This window comes from Notamacropus eugenii, chromosome 4 (assembly GCF_028372415.1).
Source record: "Notamacropus eugenii isolate mMacEug1 chromosome 4, mMacEug1.pri_v2, whole genome shotgun sequence".
Taxonomy (NCBI): domain Eukaryota; kingdom Metazoa; phylum Chordata; class Mammalia; order Diprotodontia; family Macropodidae; genus Notamacropus; species Notamacropus eugenii.
The window spans coordinates 426,429,299-426,445,836 of NC_092875.1; the positions used below are offsets into that span (position 1 = coordinate 426,429,299).

At 40.0% G+C, this 16,538-nt stretch overlaps 1 protein-coding gene across 2 annotated transcripts in view; it reads left to right on the top strand.

Annotated features, from left to right (window-relative positions):
- AGXT2 (alanine--glyoxylate aminotransferase 2) overlaps nt 1-10,253 on the top strand; it is a 59,533-nt gene extending 49,280 nt beyond the window's left edge. The window contains exons 12-14 of one of the 2 annotated variants that reach the window (XR_011966391.1): nt 4,791-4,940; nt 6,210-6,348; nt 6,464-6,541. Coding sequence is in view for 1 of the 2 variants with exons in the window: in XM_072605840.1 (XP_072461941.1) it covers nt 4,791-4,940; nt 6,464-6,562; nt 7,665-7,781 (366 nt within the window). In the remaining variant the exon portion in view is untranslated. Of the gene's footprint in view, nt 1-4,790; nt 4,941-6,209; nt 6,349-6,463; nt 6,563-7,664 lie in introns of those variants that run through there. The other variant, XM_072605840.1, reaches the window with a different exon arrangement.
- The last annotated feature ends 6,285 nt before the right edge of the window (nt 10,254-16,538 follow it).

Genomic DNA, 16,538 nt, shown 5'->3' on the forward strand with positions numbered 1-16,538 from the left:
CTTGAACTGAGTGTTTTCTTTTTTTTTCTTTTTCTAATGACATGCAAAGACATTTTTAACATTCTTTTTTTTATAAAATTTTAAATTCCAAATTTTCTCCCTCCTCCCTAAAACAGTAAGCAATTTGATTTAGATTATGTATGTGCAATCGCGTAAAACATACTTCCATATTAGTCATGTTGTAAAAGAAGAAACAGAACAAAAAGGGAAAAAACATGGGGAAAAAAAAGTATGCTTCAATCTGCATTCAGACTCCATCAGTTCTTCCTCTGGATGTGGATAGCATTTTCCATCATGAGTCCTTTGGAATTGTCTTAGACCATTGTATTACTGAGGAGAACTATGTCATTCATAATTGATCATTGCCCATCACTGAACTAAGTCTTGAAAGAAAGCTGAGATCCTAAGAGGTGGAAGTGAGAGGAAAGTGCCTTCTAGGCACAGGAGACAGCTGTGCAAAGGCACAATGGTAGGAGATGAAATTTCATATGAGTAAAGCCTTAAGTCTACCCATATGACTGGATCATAGAGTGAGGGAATAGGATCACTGTATAAGAAGAATGGAAAGTAAAAAGAGAAGAACTCTAAATGCCAAACAGGAGCTTGTATTTTATCCTTGAGGAAATTGAGAGCCACTAGAGTTTATAGAGAAGAGAGATTACGTGAATGAACTGGCACTAAATGAAAATTATTTTGGTGGCTGTGTGGAGGATGGATTCAAGTGGGATGATGCTTGAGACAGGAAGGCAAAAATAGGAAGCTATTGTGAAAGCCCAGGGGAGAAATGGTGAGGACTTGAACTAGGGTGGTAGCTGTGTTAGTGGAGATGAGGTGATATATTCAAGTGATATTGTGGGAGACGCAATAAAGGACTTGTTTTAGTAATCTTGTTGGATTGGTGAGTCTGGACTTGTGATTTTGTCAATGTGGAAAAAATCTTAGTGTTTGAGACTTCCCACCAGTGCAGATGCATAGTTTATCTATAATTTGCACTCTTCTAGAGTTGTCGGGGGAGCTGAGATATTAAGCAAATTCTTCAGGGTTATACAGCCAGTATGCAACCAGCACAGGACATGAACCCAGGGCCTTCTGGCTCCAAGGTTGGACCTTTATCCCCTACACCATAGACGTGTTTTTAGGGCTGGAAAATTCCACCCTTCAAGGCTTTAGACATTTCTCTCGTGAATCAATTCCCAAGTATATAGTAAAGATCTGAGTACTCCAAAGGATACTAAAACATGAGAACACAATTTTCAAAGCCTACTAAGGGTACACAACTGTCTTGTCCCAACTTTAGTCAAAACCAATCCTCCTGAATCTTCTTTCACAATGTATTACATTCTGGGTTATAACGAGGGTGTTACTGTCATTCAGTTGATCAATTATGTCTAACTCTTTATAACCCCATTATGGAGTTTTATTGGTAAAGATACTGGAGTGATTTGCCATTTCCTTCTCCAGCATATTAAGGCAAATAGAGGTTAAGTGACTTGCTTGGGGTCGTACAGTAAATATTTGAGGTCAGATTTGAACTCAGGTCTTCCCGACTCCAACCCCAGCACTTTATCCACTAAGCCACAAGTGATTTGTGAACCATAAAGCTCTCCAGAAATGTAATCATCATAACCATCAATAATAATATTACCATAACTACTATTATGATTCAAGTCTAGTCTTAAAAACATAGAGGTAAAATGTGAAATTGGTATATAATGATGAATGGAAGCTGCATAAACAGGTATAACATGTCATTCCATCAGCCCTTGGAAAACTCACTTTGGAAACCTAAAGCACTGGAGAAACAAAGTCCTAACCAAAACTACCCTCAAACAATCCAAAGACACACACACACACACACACACACACACACACACACACACACACACACATCCAGCTAGCAGATGGCACTACAAGCTATCTCCCTTAGCCTGCTGAAGCTTCATTGGTGGTTTGCTGACCATATTCTCAGCTTTTCACGTTTTTAACACCACTCGCTCTGCTACCTCTCCTCCTTGCTTTCACTTTGTTGCCTTCTATGAAGGAAGCTGACTGACCTATCACAGTAGTGTGATGTGATGGAAGGAGCCCTGGACTTGGAGTCAGAAGAGAATGAGGTTCGAATCCTACCTCTAGCCCTCCATAGAGCCGGTGGAAGGTGACATGATCAAGCATGAAATTTAGGAAAATTACTTTGGCATCTTGTATGAAGGATGGATTGCAGTGGGGTGAGGCTTGAGGCAGAGAGAATGAATAGAAAGCTATTGCAAGAGCCTAGGAAAGGGAGCATGAGGGTCTGAACCAAGATGACTGCTGATAGGATGATGATGGACAAATCACTCAACCTCTCAGAGTCTCATTTTTCCATATATAAAATATAAAAAGAAAACATCTGTGGTATCTACCTCACAGCAGAGCTCCATTGAGCTAGCATATATAAAATGCTTGGGGCAGCTAGGTGGTGCAGTGGATAGAGCACCAGAGCAGGAGTCAGGAGGACCTGAGTTCAAATCTCATCTCAGACACTTGACTCTCACTAGCTGTGTGACCTTGGATAAGTCACTTAACCCCAACTGCCTCATCCTGGGTCATCTCCAGTCATCCTGAGGAATATCTGGTCGCTGGATTCAGATGGGTGTGGAGGAGAAGTGAGGCTGGTGACCTGCACAGCCCTCCCTCCCTCAAAACAATGTCAATTTCAAGTCATGTCAATTTCTCTGATGGCATGGTCTTCTTCGGCAACGAAGGATGAACACACACACACACACACACACACACACACACATAAAATGCTTACTAAGTCTTCTAGAATTGTATAATTGGTAATTTAAGCAATGTTATTCTGTTGTATGCTACAGTATACAGCAATCCAAAGGACAGAAAAGAATCGCTGAGCTTTGTGTGAGGGGCTGGTTGGTTATGTCTCCTAACATGAATCATCATAGGATAAGGATGTAGAGCTGAAACATGCCTTTGAAATTAATTTGTCCATCTCCCTCATTGAAGAGAGGAGAGACTTATGAAAAGTATTGGGTCACACAGGCAAGTATGTGGCAGACCCAGAATTCGAATCCAGATCATCTCCATATGGGATTTTTTTTCCATATGCCCTGAATATGCTTAATGATTGATGGCTTAATAACATTCTACCATGTTATTCTCTGTATTTCCAATCATCTGACCCATGAGCATTTCCTTTTTAAATGTTGATCTATTATTGATAAAACTTAAAGATATGCATGTTAAACATTCAATACATATATTAAAAAGCAGAGAAAACTCAAGTGAAAATGGGTATACCAGGTTCTAGATTATATCATCCTAAAAAGAACCTTAACTTGATCCTTCCATCCCTGCTATCATCCTTTATCTCTTCTGCCCTTTGTACCTAACCTCCTCCAAAAAGCCATCTACACTAGGTGCCTCTACTTCTTCTCTTGCGCTCTTCTTAGCCCCTTACAATCCAGCTTCTGACTTCATTCCACTAAAATAGCTCTCTCCAAAATTACCCATGATCTGTTAGTTGCCAAATCCAAAGTCTTTTCTCACTATTATTTTTTCTTGACCTCTCTGCAGTCTTTGACATGATTGATCACCTTCTCTCTGAAACTCTCTTCCTTCTTGGTTTTCAGGGCACCACTGTCTCCTATCTATCTGGCCAATTCTTCTCTGTCTCCTTTTCTGGCTCTTCAACCAGATCATGCCCTCTAACCATAGGTGTCCCTCAGAGTTCTATTTTAGGCCCTTTCCTCTTCTCCCTCCAAACTACTTCACTTGATGATCTCATTGGCTCCTGTGGATTTAACCACCTTCTCTATACTGACAATTCTCAAATCAACCTATCCTGCCACAAACTGTCAGCCTCAAATCTTACATCTCTAACTGCCTTTCAAACATCCCAGATTGAATGTCTAGTAGACAAAACTCCTTGATCTTTCCCCCCGAAGGCCTTCCCATCCCCATCACTTTCCCTGTTACTGTAGAGAGAAACACCATCCTCCCAGTCTCTCACATTTACATCCTAGGAGTCATCCTCCACTCTTCACTATTTCTCACATCCAGTATCCAAGCTGTTGTCAAGGTCTGTGGATTTTACCTTTGCAGCATCTCTCAAATATGCCCCCTTCTCTCCTCTGACACTGCCACCACTCTGGTTCAGCCCTTCATCACCTCATGCTTAGATAATTGCAATATCCTACTGGTGGGTCAGCCTGCCTCAAGTATCCCCCCACTTTAATCCATCTTCCATTCAGCCACTAAAACTTCTACTTCTACTTTAGCAACTTCTACAGGAAGCTTTCCTAACCCTTCTTAAATCTGGTGCCCTCCTTCTTTTAATTAGTTCTGATTTATCCTGCATATTGCTTGTTTGTATATATTTGTTTGCACATTGTCTTCCCCACTAGATTGTGAGCTCCTTGAGGGCAAGGACTGTCTTTTGTCTCTTTTTGTATTCCCAGCACTTAGCCAAGTGCCTGGCACATTTTAGGTGCTTAATAAATGTTGATTGATTGATTATGTCATCAATGGTTATGATGCCAAATGAATTAATCAATAAAACATTTGTTAAGAATTGACCATATGTCAAGCATTGTGCTAAGCCCTGGACACATAAATAGAAAAATAAGATTGCCTCTGCTCTCAAGGAGTGCACATTATGAGGGAGACAACACATATGTCAATATTAATCAAAGGACGAAGACCTAGGGTTAGTGTATTTACTTTTCTAATCCTCTCAATCAGTTTCTGTACCTGTTAAATTCTGTGTTCTGTGATGTTTTTCCCTTCACCAGGCAATTAAAGAAGATGGTCTACAGGAAAACAGCCACGAAACTGGTTCCTATATGTTATTGAAGTTGGCCAAACTACGGGATGAATTTGAGATAGTTGGAGATGTCCGTGGAAAGGGCCTCATGATAGGAATAGAGATGGTTCAAGATCAGGTGGGTCCTAGAAGGTTCCTTCCTCTCATAGAGATAGCAGCCATCAGTCCAAGATGAAAGTGCTTTCTGAAAACGTAGATCCAATTTTCTCCATGAGAGAGCATTCAAGAACAACAAAACTCAGTGAAGTCCATTAGAGATTAACAGGTTGAGTGTAAGAAACAAACAGAACTCTAGCAGATAGCACCAGAATCCCACAGGGCTGAGTGAAAGAACACCTAGAGAGAACCTAAGGTCATCCTCATCATGAGAGGTGAAAAGTGGCATCTAAGGATATTCAAGTGGAGGGATAGAGTTCAATAAGAGTTCTGTAGGGAGACCGAAGGCTGCCTAAAATATTGATTTTTGGGTACTGATTCTTTTTTCCGATTTCTTTCATGTCTAACTCATGCAGTTCACTGTTTCAGACCCTTATTGTCATCTTTCAGAATCGATGACTTGATTTTTCCTAAATATAATTCATAGTTGCCTGGCCCTGTCCTCATCTAGAATGACCTCCCTTCCATCTTACCAAATCTTACCCATTTTTTCAGTCTCCTAACTCAAAATACACCTTTGAGATCTTCCTGGAGCTCTCCAGTCCACAGTCATTTCTACCTCTTTCAAATGCTTCTTTGAACTTATTTTCTCTATCACTTATTTGTCAATGATCATTTACTTTTTTATATTATTAGTTTTCTTTTGAAAGAGAATCAATGCAGTACTATAAAATATGGTATTTAGAGTCAAAAAACTTGACTTGGAGTTCTAGCTCGGCTACTATGATCTCTATGTTCCTGTGTCTTATCCTGTAAATTGAGTAGGGAACTCCTTGAGGTCAGAGAACAGAAATTATATGGAGAGAGAAGAAGCAAGGTTAAGACATCATGAGGGTTCCCCAATGCCTGAAGTGAGAAGAGGATGCAATTCATAAGACAGAAAGAGTCATTAGAGGATCTGTGTACGTACTGTGGCCCTGCTATTTACTAGTTGAGTGAGCTAGATTAATAAGGGAAACCCTAGTACCTTGCCCAGAACACATTGGAAATATTGTGTTCAATTTTGGGTCCCACAATTTGGAAAGGACATTGATAAACTAGAAAGCTTCCAGAAGAGAATTACCAAAATGGTGAGTGGGCTGGACTTGACTCTCTTAGGAAGTTCAAGAATTTGCAGATGCTTCATCTGGAGAAAGGAAGAATCAAGGAAGACATAATGGCTTCCTTGAATCATTTAAATGGCTGTAATGTAGAAGAAAGATTCAACTTATTTTATTTGGCCCCAGAGTAGAAGGTGAAGAAAGAAGAATGTAGGTTCAATGTAAAGAAAAACTTCGTAATACTTAGAACTGTCCAAAAATGAAAGGGACTGCCTTTCACCAAAGGAAGACCAGAAGAGCACTTGTATTATAGAGGGGACTCCTGCCCAGGTATGAGTCTCTAGAGTCTCTTCCAATTATGTCAGTTACATCTTCTTTAAAATTATAATATTAAACATTTGAAAAAGATGAAGTAATTTTTATTTATAAATCAATCTAATTACAGGACAGCCGCAAGCCTCTTCCTCTCAAAGAAATGAATCTAATCCATGAAGACTGCAAAGACATGGGGATTATCATTGGCAGAGGTGGACTTTTTACTCAGGTATGGAAAAAAACAGCTGTTCTCACCAAAATGTCCAAATATCCCAACTACTTGAAATCTAACCAAACTTTCTAATGCTGATCCATTCTTGGCAATGGGAGGGTGGAATAAATGACCTGCCCCTACACTATATGTCTTCATAATCAAAAACAAGGCCTAACTATACTGATTATCATGTCATATTGTCAGGTCATTAGCCGTTCGCCTCTAGCTAATACTGCTCAGATGATATACAAAATGGCAGTGAGCCTTTCCTTGAACTATTGATTTCTGGGTAAAAATGAATTGACTTCTATAGAAAAGAGCCTTTTTGAGAAAGGAAAACCTTTTGCCCCCCTCTACCAATAAATTCAAACAACCATCCAAAGAAACAACTAAAATTATTATGTATAGGCTAATGCTAAAATTATAACAGTGGACAAACAAAAATATTTGGTGACTTTATTCATCTAAATTGTATTTAAAACAATTATTGCTATTCTTACTCAAAATTTTGCTTATCCCTATTATCCTTATCTGCTCATTCAATGTGATCAGAGACAATAATTGTAGTTAACTAGCATTTATTATATAGCAAGTAGCTTGTAGAAAATATATTCTCATAAAAAGGGAGAAAAACAAAAATAGAACCTAGAATTCAGAGGACCTATTGCCTACCCTCCCCAGGAAGTCTACCTCCCTCAGATCTTTTCAATGCCACTGCCTCTACTGGTCTGGTACTACATGTGCTAGTAAGGTATTCTCTATTTCCCCAACTCCATGTCCAGGAACTTTAAAGCCATACAGGGCAGAGACTTAAAGATGAGAAGAGACCATACCACTACCAATTTTTTTCAAAATAATGACATTTTCCTGGAAAGACATTATACTTCTCTCGTCCTAGTCATGACATTTTTACTAGCAAATCAAGCAGTTCTAAAATTCTAACACGACAAAGACAATGAACAGAAGTGAACTATTGAAGATAATTAGTTATTGCCAGTGAGTGATGGGAGCAACATAATGGAAACGGTGCTTGTAGTTCCCTTTCAGTGCTTTTTCCATTGAGCCATATTGATTTCCACAACAATCTAGCATTTACTCTTTTCTCTTCTCTCTCCAGACATTCCGAGTTGCACCCCCAATGTGCATCACAAAACAGGAGGCTGATTTTGCAGTGGAAGTATTTCATTCTGCATTGAGGAGACATATGGAAAAAAGGGCTAAAGGAAACCTTTAAAGAAGAAGGAGGAAGAGGAGGAGACAATGACGACAACTCACAAACCCTCAAGACCTTTCCATTCATGTACAACACGAACTTGTGTAGCATTAGGGTTCTCCAATCCGTAGATCATACACAAATCTGGGAAGGATAGTTAATTCATCAGAGAACAGGCTCAGGATTCTAAGAGCTCTCAAGAGGCTCAAACAATAGGCTAAACTGACAAGGCAACATTTAATAGGAATACTTTGCTTTGAACTTTGATACTTGCAAAGATTCATGACTTCATGGGCATAAATACTTCCTCCAGTGATGCAACTGGCAAACCATCCACACTTTTTCATTCTGTGATTCTTATCCACATTTTCCTAAACATCATACCTAGAGAGTCTACTGCATTATAATAGAGGCCTTCTTCCATTCAATGAAGTCCTAAACTGAAGTTCAAAAATTCACTAACATTTAGCAGAGTACATAGTAGGCACTTCATAATTGTTCACTGACTAATGACCTGCACAAGGATAAGATAGTAAAGACCTGTCATTTTAGTAGTTTGGGTGAAAAAAGATTTATGGACTTTAAACTAGCAGAGAATTCCATAGGTTTCAACAGCATTATCTGGCAGCCAGAAAAGCTAATTCAATCACAGATTGCATTCATAGCAGCATGGAGTACTGAAGCAGTTATGTAATGATGTAAGGGTCCTACTGTTCTTCATGTGGACCAGACCCTGTGCATCTAGAATGGGCAGCACAACCTAAGAGAATGAAAAGCCATCTATACAGAGAAGGGTGATCCAGATGATGAAGTGACACACCCTACCCATTCTCAATTTTATGCCTTCACTCAGGCTGTTCCTGCCTGGAATGCTTTGCCCTCCACCCTACCTATTCAAATTCTACAGCTGAATCAAGGTTGGGGCCAAGTTCTACCTTCTCCTCCAGCCTTCTGGACAACTTTCAAGGAACGATAATCTCTCCTGCCCCTGGATCCCTGTAACACTTATAGTTTTCGAGCTCATTTTGGCACTTTAAATTTGGAGATTGAACAATCTTTCAAAATCATGATATAAAATTGATGTGTCCTTTAAATAGAAGAGCCCTCGTAGCAAAGGGGATCAAATTTACTTCAATCAGCGTAGAACTACAGTAATAAGAACCACCATTTGTACATTAAGATTAGCAAACATATAAGCACCAGCATTTTTGTTGTCAGAAATGCAGGACAAATATAGGAATGAAGAACAAAAGGCATCCGCTTCAGGTTACCCTGTTCAGTCTCACTCCTGAGCTGATTTTCATGGTATGATGGGGAATCCCTTCATCAATAACTACAGTCAGAGCCTTTATCTTTTTGTTAAATAGAGTTTCAGTATGATTTCAAGGGGACCCAGTTGAGTAATCTAAAGATCTGATGAAAGTTCAGAGGAATTTTGAATGACAAATCAGATAAAAGTTTGAGCTGAGATACACCAAGCTCTAGGAGGGTGGAAAAAATCACTTTGAATACATCTCTGCCTAGCTAGATTCATGCAACTTCATGCATCACAAAAGAGTTAAGGATGTCTATAAAAAACTAAAAACCTACAAATGGTAGCAGCAACAATAGCAGAGAGAGCAAGAGAAAGGAAATCAGTTTTGATGGATTGATTGATTAATCGATAACAGCAGAGAGCAACAGAAGAGAAAGAGCCCACCAGAGGACTCCAGCTCAGCAGAAAAAGTGCCTCAACCAGTAACCTCTCCAAAACCTCTACATCAAGGTTCCTATGGATCCATGAACTGTAGGACAATTTTTAAAATATATTTTGATGTTTTTTGTTTCAGTATCATTGGTTTCCTTTGCAATCTTATGCATTTTACTGTATTCATTTAAAACATTATTTGAAAAGGGGTCCATAGGTTTCACCAGGCCACCAAAGAGGTCCATGATGCCAAAAAAATAAAATAAGAACCCCTGTTGTAGATCATAATAGACATGATTTGCCCCAGAAACACATGAGCTCCCCTGCCTATGTTCCCTTGTCACACATGTTCCATGAATGTGTCCTCTCCATCACTAGTAATGCGGCAACTTGGGAGAGAGGATACCCTTGCTCTTATAGAACTAAACTTTCTTGTTATTTATCTTCCTGTGCTTAATTAAATGCATTCCACTTTGAACTAATGTGCCCTCACTCTTCCCATAACCTCAAGAGTTAAATTTTACAATCACCAAGAAGTCACATTCTTACCAGATCCTTCTTATTTCCTTTTTCAAAATCAAACTAATGAATGCCAAGCTATCAGAGTGAAAATCAAACCTTAAGCTGGATAACTATTTTCATACAAAAAGTGTAATGAGTGTCAATGAGATTTAAATACAACGTTGAGATATTGTCCTTAAAAGTCAACGGACAACAAACTGGTGGGTTTGTAATAATGTTTTGACACTAACCTTGTGATGTTATAATCATTGCAACAATGACAAAAATAAATGTGGTTATTATGACTTATTGTTTGTTCCTTGAAAGAAAAGCATTGGAGTGAAGGAGGTAAGCAAGGAAAGGAAGAATGAAGGCCACTAAAAGGGACTAATTTTTTAACAGTCTGTCCTATAGAGATCCAATTTTCATTATATAACATTATACTATATTATGTTAGAATAATGCCTGCCTTCCATGTACCATTAGCATAATTTATAGGAACAGAACCTATATTGATGTAGTAATACCAGCTGATACTTTGACAATATAATTAACAGCTATCATCTTTCCTTGGTCAAGTCTAAGTAGCTAATACAAAGAGAGGATATGCTCCTGTTTGTAATAGAAAAGTCCACCTTCTAATTCTGCTTGTAATTTTCAGTCTTCTGGTGACATCGGCCAAGGAGGAAAACATACATAAATGAATACAATAAATATAATGAAATAAATAAATGAAGAATCCTTCCATGTTCTGCTAGAGGGATTAATTGTTCAATTTTCTTTCCTTCCCCCTTCACACTCAGCTTACCAACCAAGCATAATGAAGAATAATAAAGTTAATGATGAGATCCTGTATGCCATACTCAAAAGATGCAACCAAAACACTCCTAAAAATTTGTACAGGGAGCAAATTTTAACACCAGGAAACTGGAGTGTTTCTTTCCTGACGGTTCTGGTGGCAGACTGGCCTATCAAAAGGACAGCACTTTTTGTTCTCTAAAATTCAAGAGATAATATAATCCCCAGAAGAAGCTATATATAAATCCACTAAAAATTTGAGACTTACTATAGAACTCAAAAGAACTTTGCTGCACTGTTCCCCACCCCATCCCACTGGTTTGATGAAAATTACGCAGCTGGACCTAATTAATGTCTGTGACAGGTTATGTTGTTCAGTCCAACTGAAGGTTGTGACAATTAAGGACAGGCCAAAAGCCACAAAAAGTCATCACAGATACATAAAGGCCTGGAAGGGCTGCTGTTAGTCATGTGGAGATTCTGATGTTAGTATGCCCTCCTTCACCACACAACCAGGAAGGAAAGGGCTGTCCTGACTAAGGGGAAACATCTGTACCTGCTGCTTGGAGTTAGAAGTCTACTTCCCCATGGATGTTCCTCCCTTCACCACATGGCCATCCAGGCCTCCAATGTCTTTGATCCTCAAATATCCCTTTCTAATCAAATAATACTTGCTATGTTCTATAGCTATAAAATTTCTGACTCCTTCTCAGATTCTCATGGTTCACAGTCATCTACCTAAGTCTCCATTCCCAGCTACTTTCCCCCAGAGATCGTTCCTATCTAGTTCAGCCCTTCCCCTCCCCAATCCTGAGCCTGCTGTGCTCATCCCCTTCACTAAAGTCTCTGGAGTCCCTCTCTCCAATCCCCAAGCATTGACAAACACCTCATATTCTCATATCTCTTCTGTCATGGTCTTCTCAGTCTTCCAACATTTGCTTTCTCTGGAAGATAGATTTTTCCTTACCACCCCTTTCATTCCTGGCCACCCTTACTCCAAGAACATAATTGAGACAGCTCAAAGGAAATGCAGGATGTGAAATTTGGAGTATCTACCCAAACGTTCATATGGAGTGTTTGTGCCCAACCTATGGTAGAGCATTCTGAGCTCCTATTGGTCTGATCAGCCATGGTCAGACACAATGAAACTCCAGCATAGTGATACCATCTTGGTCCTATTTGAGAATGACGGACAACAACCAACCAACCAACTGAGCCTAGAGGATTCAACCCACAGGTTTCCCTTCTGTCTCTCCCAAGCCTTCCTTTGACACCATTACTCAGCCATCAGTTGGCTTTGAGATTCATTCCATCCCTCTGAAGCAGGGCCTCCCACACTGCAACAGACATAGGAGAGCAAGTTGGCTAGCATCCCAGGGATTTCCAAGTACATGCACAAAGGGAGCTCACTCATTCTGCCCTCAGTGGTGGTAAAAGGAGGTAGAAGAGCAAATGGGAAGAGAAAGATTCATAAGTGTAGGCTTCCATACACTCAGAACAGATCTGATTGATTAAAGAGAGAGAAGTAAGTCACACGGACAGAGGAAGCACAAGCAACAAAATTGGCCATACAGACTCCTAGGAAATCTCCTCTGATGGAGGCCACCAAGACCAAAACAGAGGCTTATCAGAACCAGAAAAACCTTGCCAAGGAGGTTTAAGGCAAGTCCACTGTCTTTTGGACTGTGCCAGCATCTCCTTTTCTATGAAACAAAGAGGTTCAAGAGCTAAAGTCAAAGGCATCAGCTAAGGCAGCAGCAGTCAAACAAGTCATGCGCTAGAAGGGGCCAGGATAGTCTGGCTAATTGCATACTTATGTGGGACTTGTACCTCCCCTAACAATAACACCTGGGATAAGGAAGCATTGTATGTGCAATGCTAAGCATTCCAAGGACTCCTATATGATATTCCTACCTACTTTCTATATGTGGGTCTCAGGACTCCCTTCTCAGAATGCCTGGAAGCAGAGGGATTCTATAACAAGATATAATGTGGGTTGTACAGATACCTATAGATATTCACTTCTTTCCTGTAGACCACCTATATGGCTCACAAATTGAACTTGGGAGATTACAAAATCCCTGGTGCTTCCAGTTATGTGGTGAGTCAGGACGAAAAAGATGTGGCAAACCCTGAGGGATACCTTGGTCCTCTTCGCCCCACCCACCCATCTCACTCCCTAATAGTACTAAGGTGCTAGAGTGCTTGTGTCAGTTGAGGGAGGAGACAGCTTCCACCTGAGAGGTCCTCTTTGGTTTGATTCTCCTGTGGAAGTGTAGTGCACTCCATCTCCTAATTCCCTGTAAAGGAGTTGGAGAAATGGGCTGGGCTTTTTCTCCCCACCCAGGTCCTACTAGAAACATGGACTCAACTAGGCAAGCTTTGTGCCTGAATTTCTGGCTGCCTTTTCTTCTTTGGGTTTCCTTTCCTGGAGAAGTGACAGAAAGTCATTTTTGATGTGAATATATCCTAGACTGGAAGTAACTTTGCAAGTCTGAGGCATCTAGGGGTCCAATAAGTGGAGCTGGCTAGCAGCAAAAGAAGCTTCTAAATCAGGGAAGTCATCTACTGACAAGAGACCACTTCCCTGGTCTTGCTTGACAGATGATATGAACCTGCACAAGAACCATGGTGAAACACAAAATGTCTAATTAGCAGTCCTGCAAACAGCTTCTTGTATCAATAGTTTTAAGCACCAACCTCCTAGATGGGAAAAAATCAGTACTCATCACTGATACTTGTTTAGTTTTCTTACCTCCAATGCATACTTGTAATTTTTTTGTGTTTTAGCATTACTTTCATGTACAGGAAATAAATACCTGCCCCTTACCTGATTTATATTGTACGCTGAATACTTTTCTATCCTCTGTTTTGAGTAAACCCTAGATGTAAACTTACACCTAAGCTTTAAATAATTTGTCCTCATGGTGCTGGGGTAGCACCATGAAAAATATGACAAAAGAGATTTTATCCCTTTTCTCCACAGAAGCCAGGATCCTCCCAGGACTGGCGTTGGTTTGGACCAGAGAGTCCCCTTAGGGAGACAAAGTGGACAACTAAATCAGTTCCTTGGACCCAGCAGTGTTTCCTTATTGTTGGAAAGGCAGACTCTAATTGGTGAAGAGTCTTCTCAGAGGTAGGAGATTTCGAATGGGGTGGGGGAGGGATAGAGGCCATGGGGTCATGAAGAGTCATACGTAAACAGCTGAACAACATTTATTTACATAGGAACATGGGATCCCCACACCAATACCATGTAAATGTTTTAAGGGCAGTGGCTGTTTCATTTAGTTTTGTAAACCCCCACCCCCAACACCTACTACAGTGCCTGGCACACTTCTTGAGTCATTGAATTGAATCAATGGTAATTCCAAACTTAGAAGTTCCCACAGAATTCTGAAGATTTCAGAATAATAATTTTTTGAAAAGGCTTCACTAATTTTCCACCTGGCCCCGAGATGCTTCTGCAGGTGTCCCTGAGGCAAATGGTACTAAAAATTCAACTCATAAATGACTGTATCCCTCACCCAGTGTACTGGAGAATTAGTGAGAAATAAAGGAGATTAGATTAGAACTTCTCCATTTGTGCAGCAAAGAAGTCTGAGAATGGTTCTATTGCCACGTTATTTTCTCTGACTGTACCTTTTGATGGTGTCTTTATTGATGCTTAGCTGTTGACCTTGTGGTTTCTTTCTATTCTATAACTAGAAGACTCATTGAAATGGAACCTTAAGCTAGTATTTGCATAATAAAATACTTCATATTGAACCAATTGTATCAAGAAATCTCAAAGTTGAGTATGATTCCTATGACATTTATGGGATTTGGTCTAAGGTGTCTATGGTTGCTATAAAGCATTTGTGGATATGGTCAAGTCAATGAACAATGCAATGCAATACGTGCATTGGAAGGAACTTTGGGAAGTTTTCCTCCACAAATTCTAGATAGCAATTCTGCAGAAATTTTCCTACATTAAATTTAAGAGACAAGTTGATTCCAAGAACCTGCATATAATTGTTTTTAGTTGTCATTATATACCTTGGTGAGATGACACCACTGAACTGGCATGTATAGTACATATACATCTGCTGGAGTGAAAAAACACAATGCTATCAGAGAATGAATCTTGCTATTAGAGAATTAGCATAGGTACTAGAAAATTTCCCCGGATCCTTTCCACCTGAACTCATAAGTCACCATGAAGCCTACTGATGTAGCACAGAGGCATCAAGTATGAAACCAGCAAAACTCTTAAGTGAGACCAAAACCAGATTAAAATATAAATTGGAAAGATTTAACAAAAGAATGTGAAATACACTAGAACACCGATACGTTGATATGTGGTTTTCTAAGTCAATATATAGGGCAGGTAGGTGACACAGTTGATATAGTGCCAGACCTGCAGTCAGGAGGACTCATCTTCCTGAGTTCAAATCCAGCCTCAGATACTTACTAGCTGTGTGACCCTGGGCAAGTCACTTAACCCTATTTGCCTCAGTTTCCTCATGAGCTGGAGAAGGAAATGGCAAACCGCTCCAGTATCTTTGCCAAGAAAACCCCAAATGGGGTCACCAAGAGTCAGACACGACTGAAAAGATGCCTAAACAACAAGTCAACATTCAGCCTGCAGGGATCCTTATGTACAGTTTAGTGGACGCTTTCTATTGAGTTGGACACATCTAATAGAGAGGGTCCTCTATTCCGTACTATATTCCAGTTCTTTACATTTAAGCATATGCCTCTCCACCTTATTCAGGGCCTCAGGCCCTGTGGCCTCAGTGCAATGGAAGCCTCATAGTTGGGTTACTTCATGATAAAAGTTGTCTATGGCATCATGAGAATGAGCCCTTGGCCCAGAAATGCCCAGACCCAGAAAACCCTTCCTTCATTTCAGTATTGATTGAGACCGACTCTAGGCTATTTAATATTTTGCTGGCAGAATACTGCAGGCTGTAAGTCAGAGGTCTGTGCCAGAAGACACCAGTCTTGGTGCAGAGTTTCTTCATAAAACAATCTTTCCATCTCTCAAGCACTGGAAAGTCACCAAAGTAGAACTTTTCTGGATCCTTTTTTGAGGCAGAAAAGTCAGCATGCCTTAAAATTCTGTCCCTAATGGCTTCTTATATCTTCCTCAAAGTTTCCTCATAGAACTTGTGGATTGTCACGGTATTCACATATTAAGACCAGTTTCCTGCTGAAGTATCTGCCAGTACTTTGATAGGACTTGGTCTCAATCAATCCTGACAGGCAAGAAATGGTCACTCCATCAACTTTTGTGAGTCAGGGCATTCTAGAACCACAGGATCCACTTTCCTGCTGACCCAACTCATGACTTCCTCTGGGTCAAGCTCATAATGACACAACTCAAATATGGAAAAACCTCATCAGCCCACAGAAGCCGTTAACCCCTGCACTGGCTACAAAGTTATTTCTTCCATAAAATGATTAGACATATGAAAACATATTTTGGAGGTTATTTTTCCTCTACTATAGATTTCTCTCACAGCAAATCTTTTCTTTCCTCAAATAATTCTTATTATATGTTACTCACTATTCTGTGCTTTCATGTCAAATCCTGTGATTATTTTAATAGAGTATATTCTCCCTATACACATAACATGACACTCTCCCAAAATGTCCCACACCACCACAGAAGAGGGAATACATATGGCCAGGAAATATGTGTGAGAGAGGGGCAGAAACATAGGCGGAACCAGGATTTGGTGAATGCCCAACCGCTTAAGATGGAGATGCTGCTGTGGGAGGCACTTGGGCTCTGCTCTTACAAGAAG